Source organism: Octopus bimaculoides, chromosome 6, assembly GCF_046866305.1.
Source record: "Octopus bimaculoides isolate indiv1 chromosome 6, ASM4686630v1, whole genome shotgun sequence".
Taxonomy (NCBI): Eukaryota; Metazoa; Mollusca; class Cephalopoda; order Octopoda; family Octopodidae; genus Octopus; species Octopus bimaculoides.
Genome location: NC_142933.1, coordinates 48,058,751 through 48,075,980, shown reverse-complemented (window position 1 = coordinate 48,075,980; position 17,230 = coordinate 48,058,751). Strand labels below are relative to the sequence as shown.

At 34.0% G+C, this 17,230-nt stretch overlaps 1 protein-coding gene across 1 annotated transcript in view; it reads left to right on the top strand.

Annotated features, from left to right (window-relative positions):
- Window positions 1-564: 564 nt before the first annotated feature.
- LOC106873438 (glutamate receptor ionotropic, kainate 2) overlaps window positions 565-17,230 on the top strand; it is a 79,683-nt gene continuing 63,017 nt past the window's right edge. The window contains exon 1 of the mRNA XM_014920796.3: window positions 565-1,061. Coding sequence (XP_014776282.1) covers window positions 926-1,061 — 136 coding nt within the window. The 5' untranslated portion in view covers window positions 565-925. The remainder of the gene's footprint in view (window positions 1,062-17,230) is intronic.

Here is a 17,230-nt window from a genome sequence, read left to right as displayed (position 1 = left end):
CATTAATTAATTAATATCCACACACACACATATATATATATGCGTATATATATATATATATATATACGTGTGTATATAATATATGTACAGATATATGCATGCGTGTACGAGTATATTTAATATCTATCTATCAATCTACCTGTCTGTCCGCCAGTCTGTCTCTCTGTCTCTCTGTCTCTCTGTCTCTCTGTCTCTCTGTCTCTCTCTGTCTCTGTCTCTGTCTCCGTCTGTCTGTCTGTCTGTCTGCCTCTCTCTCTCTCTCTCTCTCTCTCTATATATATATATATATATATATATATATATATATATATATATATATTACTAGGTAACGACAACATGTATATACATACAAAAACACTCACGCATACACACATATATATATATATATACAATACACACACACACACACACATATACATACAAATGTGTGTGTATATGTATGTATGTATATATGTATGTATGTATGTGTATATATTACTTTGTAGTATTAGAATTGGGTTTTACCATGGGAATCACACTGTTGCCAATTTAGATTGGTTGACATTAAAACGCCCATTTATGACCGGAGATAAATGCATAAGCAATCAATGAAAATGGCTGATTATTCAACAATCATTGGATTGGCTTCATTTAGTAATGTCATATACTGACGAAAAGAAGGGCTCGAAGCCGGATATTTTCATATCTCTATAAACACCAATTTTACCGGGAGTAATCGATTATTTTTCATTGCTAATATATAGTCGTTTTATAGAATTCGTAAACTCCTCCCATGCTCTGAATTGTTTGCAATAGTTCAGTGCCAATAAAGCACTTATGGAAATGACAGCTGCTTCTCATGTTATTTTAGTCGTTATTTCAGCTGTTTGTTCGTTATTCTCAACACTTTTAATATCTTAAGAGGTAATATTAATACACTATCATCATGAAAGCTAAAAAAGAAATCTCTTTCCCTCTATTCATGTTAACCATGCTACTCCTTATCATGGAATCAACAACTGCAGATGAAGGGGATGCAATGAATTATATGAGGAGGAACACCAACTATTTTGTGAAAGCAGGTATTTTACTCAGTCACTTTTTACTAGCAACATTATCGATAAATTAAAAAAAAAGTTATACATACATGTGTATGTATGCGCGCGCGGGCGCGTTTATGCATCTGTGAATGCAAGTGCTTGTTGTTACATGCGCCTTTTCAAAATTTAACACGAGTATATTTACATTAGTATATAAATACGCAATGCATTTCTGACTGATTATCGAATTAATAATTTGTGCTAAATATGCTTTTGTATGCACGCGAGTATGTCATAATTACGTTCTTTAAAAAAAAAAAAAAATAACGGTTAGCGAGTTGGCAGGATAGTTTGCTTGACGGTAAAAATGCCCTGTGGTATTTGTTCCGGCTCTTTTTGCTCTGAGTTCATATCCCACTGAGGTCAAATTTACCTTTTTTCATGTTGGTAGTCGATAAAATAAGTATCATTCGTGTACTGGAGGCGATAGTATTGCCAAACCTCTTAGACTAAAAATTTCTGGTTTTGTGCCTCAGTTAATAACAATTATATATATACATATACATGTGCATGTGTGTGTATAGATAGATAGATAGATAGATAGACATATATATCATTCGATGTTCCTATAGTGTACAGATGACATGACTTTAGGCTTTCCTCATGTAGCATTCTTGACAATAATAGCTAGAAATTGATCTCCAGGCTTTTCATTAGTTGCTGTTAAGCAGTGATATTTTTTCCTTTCGAATATGAAGTGAATGTAGGTATGAAATACTGTCTCAAATTACCAAATTGTTTTATATGTTAATATAATGGATATACATGTATATGCACGTGTGTATGTGCGTGTGTCTGTGTGTGCATGCACGCCCATCTTGTGTATTCATACATGCATGCATACATACATACATACATACATACATACATACATACATGCACATACATATATACATACACACACTCGCACACGCGCGCGCACACACACACACACACACACACATACACACACATATACATATATACACACAAGCATATATTCACCCAGGCGTATACGCACAACCCACTCATGTTTACACAGCGGGCTCTTTTCGTGGCAGCTGTCCACTTCGCGGTGAATGCCGAGTGAGTGATAAATGTAATGTTGTACACCGACTGTTGTTAGCAATTCTAAGCTGAACTGGAGTGCAGAACTTGATCTGAAGCTGAATCAGATTCACCTGGTACGTAATGCTGACAGGTGTTCTGAAGCACTGATATACATTCTACCTAGAATAGAATGAAATGCAAGTAGTAGATTTAAATCATAAACACTTGAGCTCATTGTCACAATCCTTAGCAATTTAACTAGCCTGTAGCTATATATACACTCACATGCATATACATAAAAACACTCGCACACATTTTTGAGTGGATGGTTTATAGATGCATATTTACATATATTCAAATTATCTATATGAAGTATAAGCACATACATCATACGATAGAATTTTGTTGATAAAAATACTGATAAAGTATCTTTCACGCAATGAAATTTAATTTTATTCTCTATGAAAGCTTTAATGTCAATTCACATTTAAAAAATCTATTCATAGAATTTAGAACAAAAATCATATACTTATGTTTTTCGCTTATGGTGTCTCTTTTCGAAAACACTTCACTTTGCTGATTTTTATACTTGTATTATATCAAATGTACATATACCTATGCATATATTTATGATATTTAATTTTATTCTCTTAACTATTTTACTGTCTCATATCAACACCATTAATTATCATGACTATTGGAGGGGCATCTATGGAATACTTCAGCTTTATAAAGTATGACATTTCACTAAATGCTATATCTCACTGTAAGCAACATCTATTGGCGATTTGAAATATACGGTGCAATCTAACAAGCTTTGCGCAAATTTGGGTACTTAGGTCATAGATTTGAACTCTCTTTAGCACGACCTCTTTGAGTATTCATAAACAACATTAATGAGCTAGGCACATACATATGCCCACATTAAAATACCCTCATGAATGGTTTATATATAATAGCTCGTCTTTATATAGTTGACGTGTACTGTGAAACGCATATCGCCACCCCTATTGCCAAAGAGGGTATTCAAATGGGTATTATATACATGGAGAAACTTACTGGATAGAATTGCGTATCATTTGATGTTCAGTAAATAGCACGTTAAAGGATAGAAATCTCATAATCAGATACCTGCTCATCTGATAACGAGAGATTTATTATTAGTGATCTTGCAAACCAGTACAACAAATGATAGTTGAACAGTCGGACCAAGTAAGTAGCTAAAAGTAACTGCAAAGTTAGTATTTAAATTCGTTGAAGGTAATCCTATAAAAAGGGCTCTTAAGTACAGCTTATCGCCGTTAGCCGCGTTACCTACAATCACGCTACCTGTTTTTTGTTGTGCTGACTGAAATCTCTATATGATTCCATAAAGATTTCATTTAAAGCATTGACACTCGTAAATGAATGTCCTTTTGTGGTCAGAAAAGACGTACCAGTCGACTTGTTTTGCAATCTTCGTGGAAAATTTAACAGTAACCAACTACCATTCTCCAACTGTCGATAGTAATGCTGTGTCTATTGCCACTGTAATTAAACTTTTTAATTAAATTTGATGCAACAATTTGTATAAATTGCGAAATCTTAGCTGCTATTCTAATTCATAAATTGCTTATACGTGGGCAATGATTATTTTCGATGTAATTATGTACTACGGAATGAGCTATAGATGTCAGCCAACACTGTGTGAGTAGAATTATTAAACTTAATTTAAATACATTGGAAGTTGCAAACGACTGTGATTTATTTTTAATAAAATCTCTGTGAAGAGAGAGTTCAGCTAGACTAGTTTCTGAGTTGAAACTTGCCCGGTAACTGACTTCCATTTACTAAATGTCCTCAGTGATATTGTGTTTATAGTCGTTATCGTCGAAACATTTATTATATCAGATACAGAGGTTTGTACTAATGACACATTCTTGGCAGTTATTTCGATGTCCTGTGTATTTAATCAAGTTTAATAAATTTATACAATTTCTCTTTATTTTTCTGTCCATTGTACGGTTGTATTAAAAAAAACCCAGTCATTTACGACTGTCCATTGTTTTCATTAAGTTTAATTATTAGTTTACGAAACATCGATGGCTGAAATTTATAAAGTTATCATGTATTGCATCATAGCATCAAAATCGGACTTAACTCAGACGTCAGCAACTTCTGCCAAGACTTCATTTATTCAAATCAAGTTATCAGAGTCAAAAAGAGCGCTCAATAATAACGGCTAGAAATACCATATCGTTTTCTTTCACTTGTTTCAGTCATTTGACTGCGGCCATGTTGGAGCAATGCCTTGAAGGGTTTTAGTCGAATAAATCGACCCTAGGACTTATTTTTTTAGGCCTGGTACTTATTCTATCGGTGTCTTTTGCCGAATCACTTAGTTACGAGAACATAAACATACCAACATCGGTTGTGAAGCGGTGGTGGAGGGGGGGGGGGCAAACACAGACATAGACACATACAAATATACACATATATACATATACGACGGGCTTCTTTCAGTTTTCGTCTACCAAATCCACTCACAAGACTTCGGTCGGGGCGAGACTATAGTAGAAGACACTTTAGGTTTCATGCAGTAGTACTGAACCCGGAACCATGTGATCGGGAAGCAAGCTACTTACCACTAAGCCACGCCAGTGCCTATTTCTTTCTTTTATCTTTTACTTGTTTCACTCATTTGACCGCAGCTATGCTGGGACACCACCTTGAAGAATCTATAGCCGAATGTATCGACCCAGTAGGTAGTTTTTGAAGCCTGCTATTTATTCTATCGCTCCTTTTTGCCGAAACTCTGTTACGGGACGTAAAGACACCAGCACCCGTTGTCAAGCGGTGGTGTGGTGGGGGGACAAACATAGACACAAAGACACCCACACGCGCGCATCCACCCACACACTCACACACCCACAAACCCACACCCCCCACACCCACATACACACTTATATACATATATGTATACGACGGGCTTCTTTCAGTTTCCGTCTACCAAATCCACTTAAAAGGCTTTGGTCAGCCCGGGGCTATAGTAGAAGACACTCGTTCAAGATGCTACGCAGTGGAACTGAACCCGGAAGTAAGCTTCTTACCTCACAGTCACGCCTGCGCATTTGTGATCCTATTTATAATGAATCGAGTCATATTCCTGTAAGATGAAGATTGGAATTAGTTCAGCTGATCCCTCTTTTCTCTCCATTGCTAGAGTGTATAACAATTAATTTACAGTTGCGCTGTTGATTGGAATGTAAAGATTTATTCTATAGAAGTTTATATCATACAAAATAACACGGGTAACATGTCGGTAATTTTCACACCATAACTAGGCCGAATAATAGGGTGATGTACACATTACAAAACTACAAAAGTGCCCTATTGAAGATATCCTTCATAGTAGCCTTAAAATAGAAGAGGAGTAGACATTCTAAGACCATTGAGCAGAGAAAAGGTAACTTCGTAGATAGGAATATAAAACTAATTCTGGAAAGAGATATATGGCTGAGGCTCCGGAATCGTGGAAAACAACAAAATCCATGTAGTTAGAAATCCAGATACTTTTCGCTTTGCATCACATAGATTAAACTGTGAGGGAGTAGTCAAGACTGAATTCAGAGGAATAAGCGCAACAGTATATACAGAAGATGCAATTAGAATGATAACAAAATAAACGGAATAACTTAAAAAACAGATGCTAATTGCAATGACATACAAAGCTCCTATACTGCACTGAAGGATGCATATGGACCTCAAAAGTGAGGTGCCGATCTGCTGAAATCAGCTGTTGGATCATCAATGTTTCAGGAAAAACGATACAAATTAATTGCTTTACGAATCACGTTCAGCAATTGAGAAGATTACTGGAAGGGAGAAACTCAGTAGTTCAATATGGGAACCAAAGGAGAAGATGCCCCATCAGTATGGTGTTTTATCTCAGACAAATCCAGAGAAAATATGTGGAGTAGTGTACTACATGTGCTCAATATTGACTTCACGAAGGCATTCGACATAGTAAATAATTTGAATCTAAGTAAAATATTCAGTTTTAGATGTTCGGGAAACTTGACTCGTATAAAAGAGTCCTTGTGTACTTAAATCAAGGCTCAAGTCACGATGAAGAACTTCAGCTCTGTATAGTTTGAGGTTACTGGCAGAATAAATCAGAGCTATGTTCTAGCGTGAAGGCGCAATGGCCCAGTGGTTAGGGCAGCGGACTCGCGGTCGTAGGATTGCGGTTTTCATTCCCAGACTGGGCGTTAGTGTTTATTGAGCGAAAACTCCTAAAGCTCCACGAGGCTTTGGCAGAGGGTGGTGGCGAAACCTGCTGTATTCTTTCACCACAACTTTCTCTCACTCTTTCTTTCTGTTTCTGTTGTACCTGTATTTCAAAGGCACACAAAAGTCCTGATGTTAAGGTCTCGCACCTCAAAGCCAATACATAAAGTTTAGATAGAAAATTAATATCAGGATTGAATACATAATGTTTAGATTGAACTGAAGTATTTTTAACAGCAAATCCTAACTCGAGCGAAGTGGCACAACCTGAGTTCACCGTGGCAATTGATATACTGGAAATAGGCAAAAGATATTTCTAAAACGTTGCAAGCACTGAAGTCACATCAAAGTCAGATCATGCACTTTATACAGAAAGAGAGACCAGGATCATCCTAACCCTAGACTAAGTGGAGATCTCTCATATACAAGAAATATTGCTTCGACGAAATCAACACTGGCTGTGGCATGGTCAAGGAAGAGAGAAAACTCGATTTCCAAGACACTCCTCGCATTTGTCTTGGTCGTACGAGAAATCGGATACGACATCGTCTGAGACACAAGTATGCAACATTAGAGCAAACCTTGATGCTCACAATCGGATCACATGAACGAAGAACAGAAATGGTGGAAGAAAATTCATTCCTTATACTACGGCTCGATACATCTCACATGAACAGTCATTGTCGACTATCAACAAACTGTGTAATGAGTGTTATATGCTTAATCGATTTGATCGCCTATTACTCTTTTCGCTATTTTGTCAGTCACAGAAAGGGAAAATATATTCTTCAGGGTTTCAGCTAAAATTCATAATTACTTTTTTTTATATACATACTTCATTTTAACGAATTCTCTCAAAATGTTTAAAATAATAAAGAGAAAAGACTGCGTTTAAAATCTTTACTCAATCATCTGCCTTACTATCTTGTAATAAATTAATAAACTGATTGACTGCGTAACCATTATCTATCTATCTATCTTTCTATCTATCTATCTATCTATCTATCTGCCTGCCTGCCTGTCTGTCTGCCTGTCTGTCTGCCTGTCTGTCTGCCTGTCTGTCTGTCTGTCTGTCTGTCTGTCTGTCTGTCTGTCTGTCTGTCTGTCTATCTATCTATCTATCTATCTATCTATCTATCTATCTATCTATCTGTCAGTTTGTCTGTCTGTTTGTTTGTCTGTCTGTCTGTCTGTTTGTCTGTCTGTCTATTTGTCTGTCTGTCTGTTTATCTACCCATCTATCTATCTATCTATCTATCTATCTATCTATCTATCTATCTATCTATCTATCTATCTATTTGTCCCATCTTTGTTGAGCCCTGTGTGGCTAATAAAAGAAATGTATCTATCTGATATTACTACACATCTATGAAGTGAATATATTTCAATTAAAATTACTTGCTATGTGCGTATTAAAAGATTATTTATAAGTTACTTCGTAAATAATACTTAATTCTCCTTCTGTGTTGCGGACTCCGAATACTTTGATATTCCGATATAACTAAATATTCTAAGTTGTGCATTTATGAGAATCAGACTGTCGAGATTACTATGTTTGATAGTTATATAATTGATTTATAATTAATTCTTTTTTAGATAACTCCATCGCAAAAACTATCTTCCTATGCAACGTAACATAATTTTGTCGGAAAGTATGCATGCAACTTCAAAATATAGTTCTCTTCCGAAAATGCTCTATCCTTCACTCTGTTTCATTTCCACTTGACTGTGCCTTTCTTCCAAGCAAATGTAAAGAAATCTGCGTTTATAGATATTTATATATTTATGTTCTACATTTTACATATCTTATGATAACGTTAGGCATTCATAACTATATTTGTTTCTAAAAGGTACACTTAGAAGTTGTACTGAGAAAATTTAATTTCAAGTAATAGCATGATAAATATAATTTGTAAGTTCAATGCACAAAGCAAATAACCATCCTCACTATGACTAGAATTCTTTGGTTTCTATGGAAAACCTAATGATTATCTAGTGTTAACCTTTAGCTAGCACTGTGAATAAGACGAGTTTCAATGCTTGTACAGAATTACCTTATCGTTTGACGTTACTATCACTGCTTTTGTATTTGAATGTTTGAATTGTGAGTTAATTTGTTAGCATTGAATGCCAACTCTTTTCCTACATCAGCCTGCTCTTGATCTCTGTGACCAACAGAAAAGTAGATCTATTTGCTATTGCTTTCCTTATATCGATTACTAGATACTGAATTATGGTCTCTAAGGAGAGAGAATTGATATGTTAATCTTATTATCCTTGAAAGTATACAATACTATTAGAGACATTCTAGCGAATCTTGTAACAGTCATATTCAGCAGAAGGATGTGCATTAGAGACGACTTATTTGAGTTAATCACTAGCTAATCATGTTCAAGTGCAGTGACCGTATTCATAAGGCGTTAAGCGAATTTATCTTATGGGCTGAAAGCTTGTATAAAGTCATAGGTGGTACATTTTGTCCTTAGCAAAAGCATTTAACACTTTTTCATTCATTACTGGTTTCTAACAATCTCAGAAACATATTGTTAGTGAGATTCAGTAAAATAAATTTGTTTATTGGACAATGCAATGTAGAAAAATCAATTGTTTATTACATTTTAAAACATCAAATATGTATAATATTATTGCTAGAGTTGCTTCAATAAAAGAATTTTTTTCATTATATTTAAATAGTACTGACGTTATTAAAACTGATTTGCATTCACTCGGTATCATATGGCCAATAGTTATTAAATTTTCTTTCAAAGTATAAACGCAAGAGATAATTATCCTTTCAATAGTTATTTTCATCTCCGTTTTTGAAATTATTTTTACCGGATAAACATTTATCATTATAAATTTATCCGAGAATTCTATTCCTATAGCAGTATTGATGCAGCCGTTTGTGATTTTGCTAGTTTGACTCAACACTGATATCTACTCAGTTTACCATTAACTGATATATCAAATATATATTCAACATTTTACAAACTCTTGATATATTATCACAATTCACCTAACGTACACCTGATGAATTAAATGTATAATCTCTTGGGCCTGGCTCTTCATAGTCAATATACTGCTTTTTAACATTCAAAGACATTTTTCTTATTTTCTATTACACCTCGGTATCTTAAAAAATACTAATAATACCCGTGAAAATACTACGATTAATTTGAAATGATTTTCAAAATGGTTGGAAGTTTATACACACAATTTCTTTGGAAATTGTATTTTGTGTGAAATATTTGATTTTTTTAAATGATGTAAAATTTCACTCGTGTCACCTCTTCTCCTTTGAGAGTTGTTATGTAATATTTTTCAGTTTACACCAAAAAGTAAACAATCTTAACTAGAAAGAGATAAAAGATATAAACTATCTATAATATCTCATTACTGTACGACTTAGTTGGTTGAGCTATATGTTGATATATCAGTGAATGGTAAACTGAGTAGATAACAGTGTTGAGTCAAACTAACAAAATCACAACTGCCTGCATCAATACTGCTATAGAAATAGAATTCTCGGATAAATTTATAATGATAAATGTTTGTCCAGTAAAAATAATTTCAAAATACGGTGTGTTTTCGCAGAAAAAAGTTCATATGGTTAGAGCTGAACCAAAAGAACGAAGTAAAGTAGTTGCTCCACTGATCTGTAGATAGCTAAAAAGAGAAAGAAAACAGTAATATAGGCGTAGATATGGCCTTATGCTTTAAAACTATGCTTCATAACCGTGTAGTTCTTTGCTTGGTCGTACTGCGTGGTACTTTCAGCAAGTGTCTTCTACTACAACCTTTCGTGAAGTATGACAAGGTGAAAGTCATCGTATGTGTATATTTGTGTATACGTGCATATGTACACACAGAGACATACACACACATTAACACACACATACATATATGCATATACATATGCATATACATATGCATATAAATATATGTATATGTACGTGTATATATAAATATATGTATATATATATATATATATGTATATGTATATATATATATATATATATATATATATATATATATATATATATATATATATATATATATATATATATATATATATATAATAATAAAGGAGTTACGACGCAAAAACGTATAAATTCAAAAGAACATATTTATCTTCTTCAATATATATTTCAGTATAAAAAATTCATTAAGATGCTTAAATCAAAATTTCTTTACACATCATTCAGGAACAGACATAACATCAGAAAAAATATATTCCGTTTAAAAACACAAACCGTTCATGGCGAAAAAATTTCACAATTACAAGAAACGAACAAAATTTTTAAAGTTTTAGCAGAAAGAACGCTATTACCTACATACAGGCATCCTCGTGTGCGGCCGTACACACACGCGCACACACGTTCATACGCGCACACACGCTCATGCACGCACACACGTGCACTCTCACATGTGTATATATGGATACACAAAGAAGCAAAGATCAGAAGTCATAAACACATACACACACACACATACATACACACACACATACATCCACACCCACACACACCCACACACAAATATATATATATATATATATATATATATATATATATATATAAATATAAAAATATGTTTAAAAAACCTCATATTAGAATGTATTATAAAATTATATATACATAAAAAATCTATACACATACAAACCACCATACACACACATATATGCATATATACATATATATACATATATACATATATATACATATATACACGCACATACAAAACATCACACACACACATATACACACATACACACATATATACATATATACACATATACATACATAAACATACATATATGTACATATACACACATATACATATATATATATATATATATATATATATACATATATACACATACATATACATACACATGTATATACATACACACACACATACATACATACATATACACATATATATATATACACACACATACAAAACATTACCCACACACATATACACACACACACACATATATATATACATATATATACATATCTACATATAAGTACATACACACATATACATACATACACACATACATATACATACACATACCCATATACCCATATACACACACATATACATACATACATACACATAAATACACACATTTTTCCACGTATACCCATGCATATGTATATAAACTTGCACATGTATATGAACAGATGTACGAATAAGTAAATAGAGCAATAGCAGAACTAAAAATACTAAAAGCCAAACCTTAATACCCGATCATAACAAAGTTCTGCTATAGGAGAAATAAACAATGAAATTATCTAAACCAAAAATAAGTATGTTTGCGAACGTGAACACATCTGAACCCATTATATGTTAGTTTATTAATTAGTTTATGCTTAGAAAATAGAATAAAAAACAACTCAAGATTGCACAAGTTGCAATACCTCCTACCCTTATCGTATGGGAAATCTCTCCCTATAACAGACCATTCTAACGAAAAGTTCTTATTTTGTTCTTTCAACCCCCAAATAAACTTACTAAGACTAGTACTAGCTATTTTACTCCTATCTCTAAACGTATTAAAGTGACAAGAAATTCTCCTACAAATCTTATCCGAAGAACAACCCACATAAACACTAACATCTGTATCACTCTTAACCTTACACTGATACACTATATTCCTTAATCTCACGTTCGGACCCTCAAACTTTAACCTCCTGGGATTAATCTCAGTTACCTCAATTTTAGAACCTATAATATTATTACCTAAGTGAGGGTCCTCATCCCTATTCATTCCATTCATGCCTGTCTTAAGAACTTTAGAATTATGTGCTGCAATAATCTGCTCTAGGTTCTTAGTATTGGAAAAACCAAACCTAACACTATGCGTATTAATAATTCTACCGTAACGCGAATTAGTAGGGAAATGCTTACTAATTACCTCCCTAAACTGAGCTACCAAATTCGACTTTACATTTTTACCAAATGGCAAAATAAACCAAAGATAACCATCATTAATATTATTAAAGCCTTTTGCAAAATACCTAAAACATTTAGAACTACGCATGACATTATTACGATTATATCTATGATCATAAATTTTTTTATTATTACTCCTAACCAACCTAACCTTATTATTCCTAACATCCCTATCTACTCTAACCTCACCAGATTCAGGTTCAACATAATAAACCTTATCTTTAAAACCAGCCCTATTTAGGGCTTCATTATAAAAAGGAGCTTCATTATCGAAAACAACACGATTAGCAGATAGCTTAGAAAGCCTAATCGAAATATTTCTAACTAAGTTATCAATAATACTTCTAGGGTGGTTACTCCATCTACTTATATATTTCAAATTAGTAGACGGTTTATGGTACGGTCTATACGTATCATTTTTTATATCAAGTGTCACATCTAAATAATTAGCTAGCGAAATATCATCATCGTAAGTGACACTCATTCCCATCCTATTAAAAAATCTAGATAACCTACCTTTAAGTCTCTGCAAACATTGGGTAGAATAATTCCTAATATAAATAAGACAATCGTCCCTGTATAAACCGCCCCTAACCATAGGGAATTGATCAGCCAGTTCATGCAAAATATAGGAACCCACAACATCTGCTATTTGAGCTGAGTCGGAACTTCCCATAGGAACATCGAAAGCATTAGGAGTATCTATTTTTAAATGCCCGTGTGATTTGTGCACACTTATAGCAGCGGTCCTTCAGTTTCTCTAGACCTTGTGAAATAACTGAGGATTGGGCCTTAAACTAGGCCATTCGCAATACCCTTAAAGCCAGGAACTTTTCAGCATCCCCTCATTTGTCTGTCTGTCTGTTTGTTTGTGTGTATGTCTGTCTGTATATATGTATGTACGCATTCCTGTTTGTATGTATGTATATAGATGTATTTACATGTAGCTATTTATATATGTATGTATTTATGTATGTTATTATTCAGTATATTTCAAGATTTCTTGTCAATAGAGAAAGAACCGGTTTCTAACCAAGATCCAAGGCTCCTTCATTGGAATTTCAATATCGACAATAGGATATTTTGGTATGTACGTATGTATGTATGTATGTATGTATGTATGTATGTATGTACGTACGTAAGTATGTATGTATGTATGTATGTATGTATGCATGTATGTATGTATGTATGTGCAGATTTGTATGTTTTATGTAAGTATTATCATGCATATAGTTGCATATCTAGACATGCTCATATATATTTAAATGGTAAACTTCTGGAAAGTTTTACAGATTTTTACAGTTCCAGAGATGGATTGGATCTGTAGTCTTCGAATTAGCTTTCTCCTTTCTGGTTTTGAGAAGGCAGGTAGGTAGGTAGGTAGGTAGGTAGGTATATATATACATGTGCATGTACGAGGTGTGACAAAATCGAGTGAGCCGAAATTTCGGAGTTACTTTCAACATTTTTTTTGTAGAACTTTAATGGACATGTACCCCACAAAAAGTATTGACTAATCCTTCAGTTTAATAGTAAATTGTTTTATATACATAAAGATTGACATAAAAGCATACAGACACATACATACATACATACATACATACATGCATACATACATACATACATACATACATGCATACATATATACATACATACATACATACATACATGCATGCATGCATACATACGTACATACATACATACATACATACGTACATACATGCATACATACATACATGCATGCATACATACGTACATACATACATACATACATACGTACATACATGCATACATACATACATGCATACATACATACATACATACATGCATACATACATACGTACATACATCGTTTCCTTCTTCTCTCTCTCTCTTTCTCTCTCTCTCTCTTTCCCTCTTTCTCTTTTTCTCTCTTCCACTGTCTATGCATTTTTTTTATATATGTACAAGAAACGTACATACATAAACATTTTTCTATATATGTTCAAGAAGAATGTTGACGGTCACTTTCAAGTTTCGGCTCGCTCGACTTTGTCAGACCGTGTTCATGCATATGTACCTACCTACCTACCTACCTACCTACCTACCTACCTACCTACCTACCTACCTACCTACCTACATACATACATACATACATACGAACATATCTACGTACATACTTGCATACATATAGATATTATATATATATATATATATATATATATATATATATATATATATATATATATATATATATATATACATTACATATATATACATGTGTAAGTATATAAAATACACACACACATACACATATATGTGCTGTCATGCATAAATATAAATACATATATAGAAAAATGCATGGACAATGAGAGAGAGAAAGGAAAGAAAGAAATAGAGAGAGAGAGAGAGAGAGAGAGAGAGAGAGAGAGAGAGAGAGAGAGAGAGAGAGAGAGAGAGAGAGAGAATAGAAGAAAGAGACGATAAGAAAATTGAGATAACTGAACGTTGCTACGTTTTGATAGTCGTCGTTCTCCCCATCACTATTCGTGCTTTAATCGTTATATCACTTTCTTGCATATATCTCTGCCTGTGTACCATTCTCAATTGGAGCTGACATTACAAAATTACATTCCCAACGACATAAGATATACAACCAGTGTTTTCTTGGATGTAATCATCCCTTTAAGAGGTTAATATATCCTCTAATTAACTTTTATATATATGTGTGTGTGTATTTTTGTGTCTGTGTTTGTCCCCTACCACCGTTTGACAACTGGTCTTTGTTTGCTTCCTCGTTATGTAGCGGTTCGGCAAAAGTGACCGATGGAATACATATCAGTCTTAAAAATGTACTGGGGTAAATTCATTCGGTGCCCCAGTATGGTAGTTGTCTAATGACTGAAACAAGTGAAAGTAAAAAATATATAAACCTATAAAATTTCAGTTATTCCATTTGCAAACAAAGAAGATTTTCACCTACATCAGAAAAACAGAAGAGTTATATTCTAACTTTAAGTTATGCTCCATTATAGACTCTTCCCTCACGTCGATCCCCTTGGTCTTAGAAGAATTATGGAAGAGCTCAGAATCTCCAAGGCATAGATGACGTCAATTGTATTTGTGAATTTCTCTAATGCATTTCATAATGTCAACAGAAATACCATTTCCTATTGAAGTGCGACTCCCAGATGGGACTGTCGAAGCCTTCACCGTCACGTACGAAAACACACTAAGCTTTGTGCAGAGCAGAGATGTTCCAAGTATAGAGTTTCGAACACCAGTAGGAATCATTCAAAGAGACACCCCAGCCACTTTTTTCTTTGTAATTATAGTGGACGTTATCCTACGGCAAAATCTTGACCCCATACAATACAAAGGCCTCACCATCAAATAGAAATAATCAAGAGGACAGTAGATGAAGTATCTTTTTGACCTTAACGATGCTGTTGATCCTGCTCTCAAAAATCATCAACCGTGAGATATACAACACTTGTTAGCATCCCTTGAGAACGCTGCAGTTATAGTCTATTTCTTTGTGCAAAGAAGAAGGAATATATAACTATCAATGAAAATGAAAATCAACGAATTTGTTCCAACGATGGAACATGATTCAAGGAAATCAGTAACTTCAAGTACATTGGGTCCTCTATTGCTGACAGTAAGAAAGATTTCTTTTCATGCAAAAGTTTGGAGTGCCAGTAACAAGCTTCAAAATATCGGTCAACCATAATTTTCCAAATCAAAAAGACTTGTATTCTTCATTGAATTGTTGAGAGAATTCTCTTTTAAGGGGGCGAAACCTGGATAGAGAAAAAGATACTACAAGATAGCCTTAGTAGTGCATATCCAAATTTCACATGATGGCTCAAAAAAATATTCATAGCATGAGCACAAGACCAAAGAGGTGACTTATAGACACACATTCCACCTATTATTACTGTTATTTTTCAATGCAGGGTTGGCTTTTCTAGCCACGTTTATCGTGCTGAACAACAGGCCTTATCAGATGTAATATTTTGGAGAGTTCGGCCGACTAACAGAGTACAAAGACTATTCAACTCCATTGAATTTACTGGTAGAAATACACAACATGGTATTGATGATCTACAAAAGCAAATGGGAGATAGGAATATCAGGTGTAGTATTTTGAGAAGCATCTAGACTGAGGTTACTTGAAAGAGAAGGTACATATTTATGGAAATAAATAAAGCCGTGTTGATTGGGATTAAATTGATATTCCGTCAGACGAAACTTTATGCCAGCGTCGACATGCATTTTATAAATTTTACCCTGCTTTTAATATTGAGTATCCATAATAAATAATCTGTTATTCACAAACTTGCTTTAGGAGAACCTCGAGTTAATACACACGCGCGTGCACGCACACGCACACACACACACTCACATGCAAACATGCAAATGATTTGCGGTGCTTGTTTTGGCTCTTTATGTTTAGAGTTCGAACACCGCTGAGTTTAACTTACCCTTTCAGCCCTCCAGTCCTCCAGTGTCGATGAAATACTATTGTAGGTTTAATCAACTACCTTTCGCCACAGAACTTCACACCTTGCGCTGTGTTAAAAAGTAAGCACCAATTTCTATCAGCCAGGTGGTACCGCTCCCTATATCGCAAGTCAGCCCTTCCTATCAAAATACAAAGCAAAACGCGTACAAAAATGAGTCTGTGTGTATATATATATATAAAATTAAAAAAAAAACGAAGGAAAAGACGAGTCCTTCACAGGGGTGTAAAACATCCAAATCACTTGTACGGGAGTTGAATACCACAGAAATATGGGTATAAATACAAAATACGAACAATAGATTAAACAGAGAAATACGAATGACAATCTAACAATTTATTACGTTATAATATAAATATAATATAAGATAATATAACCAATTTT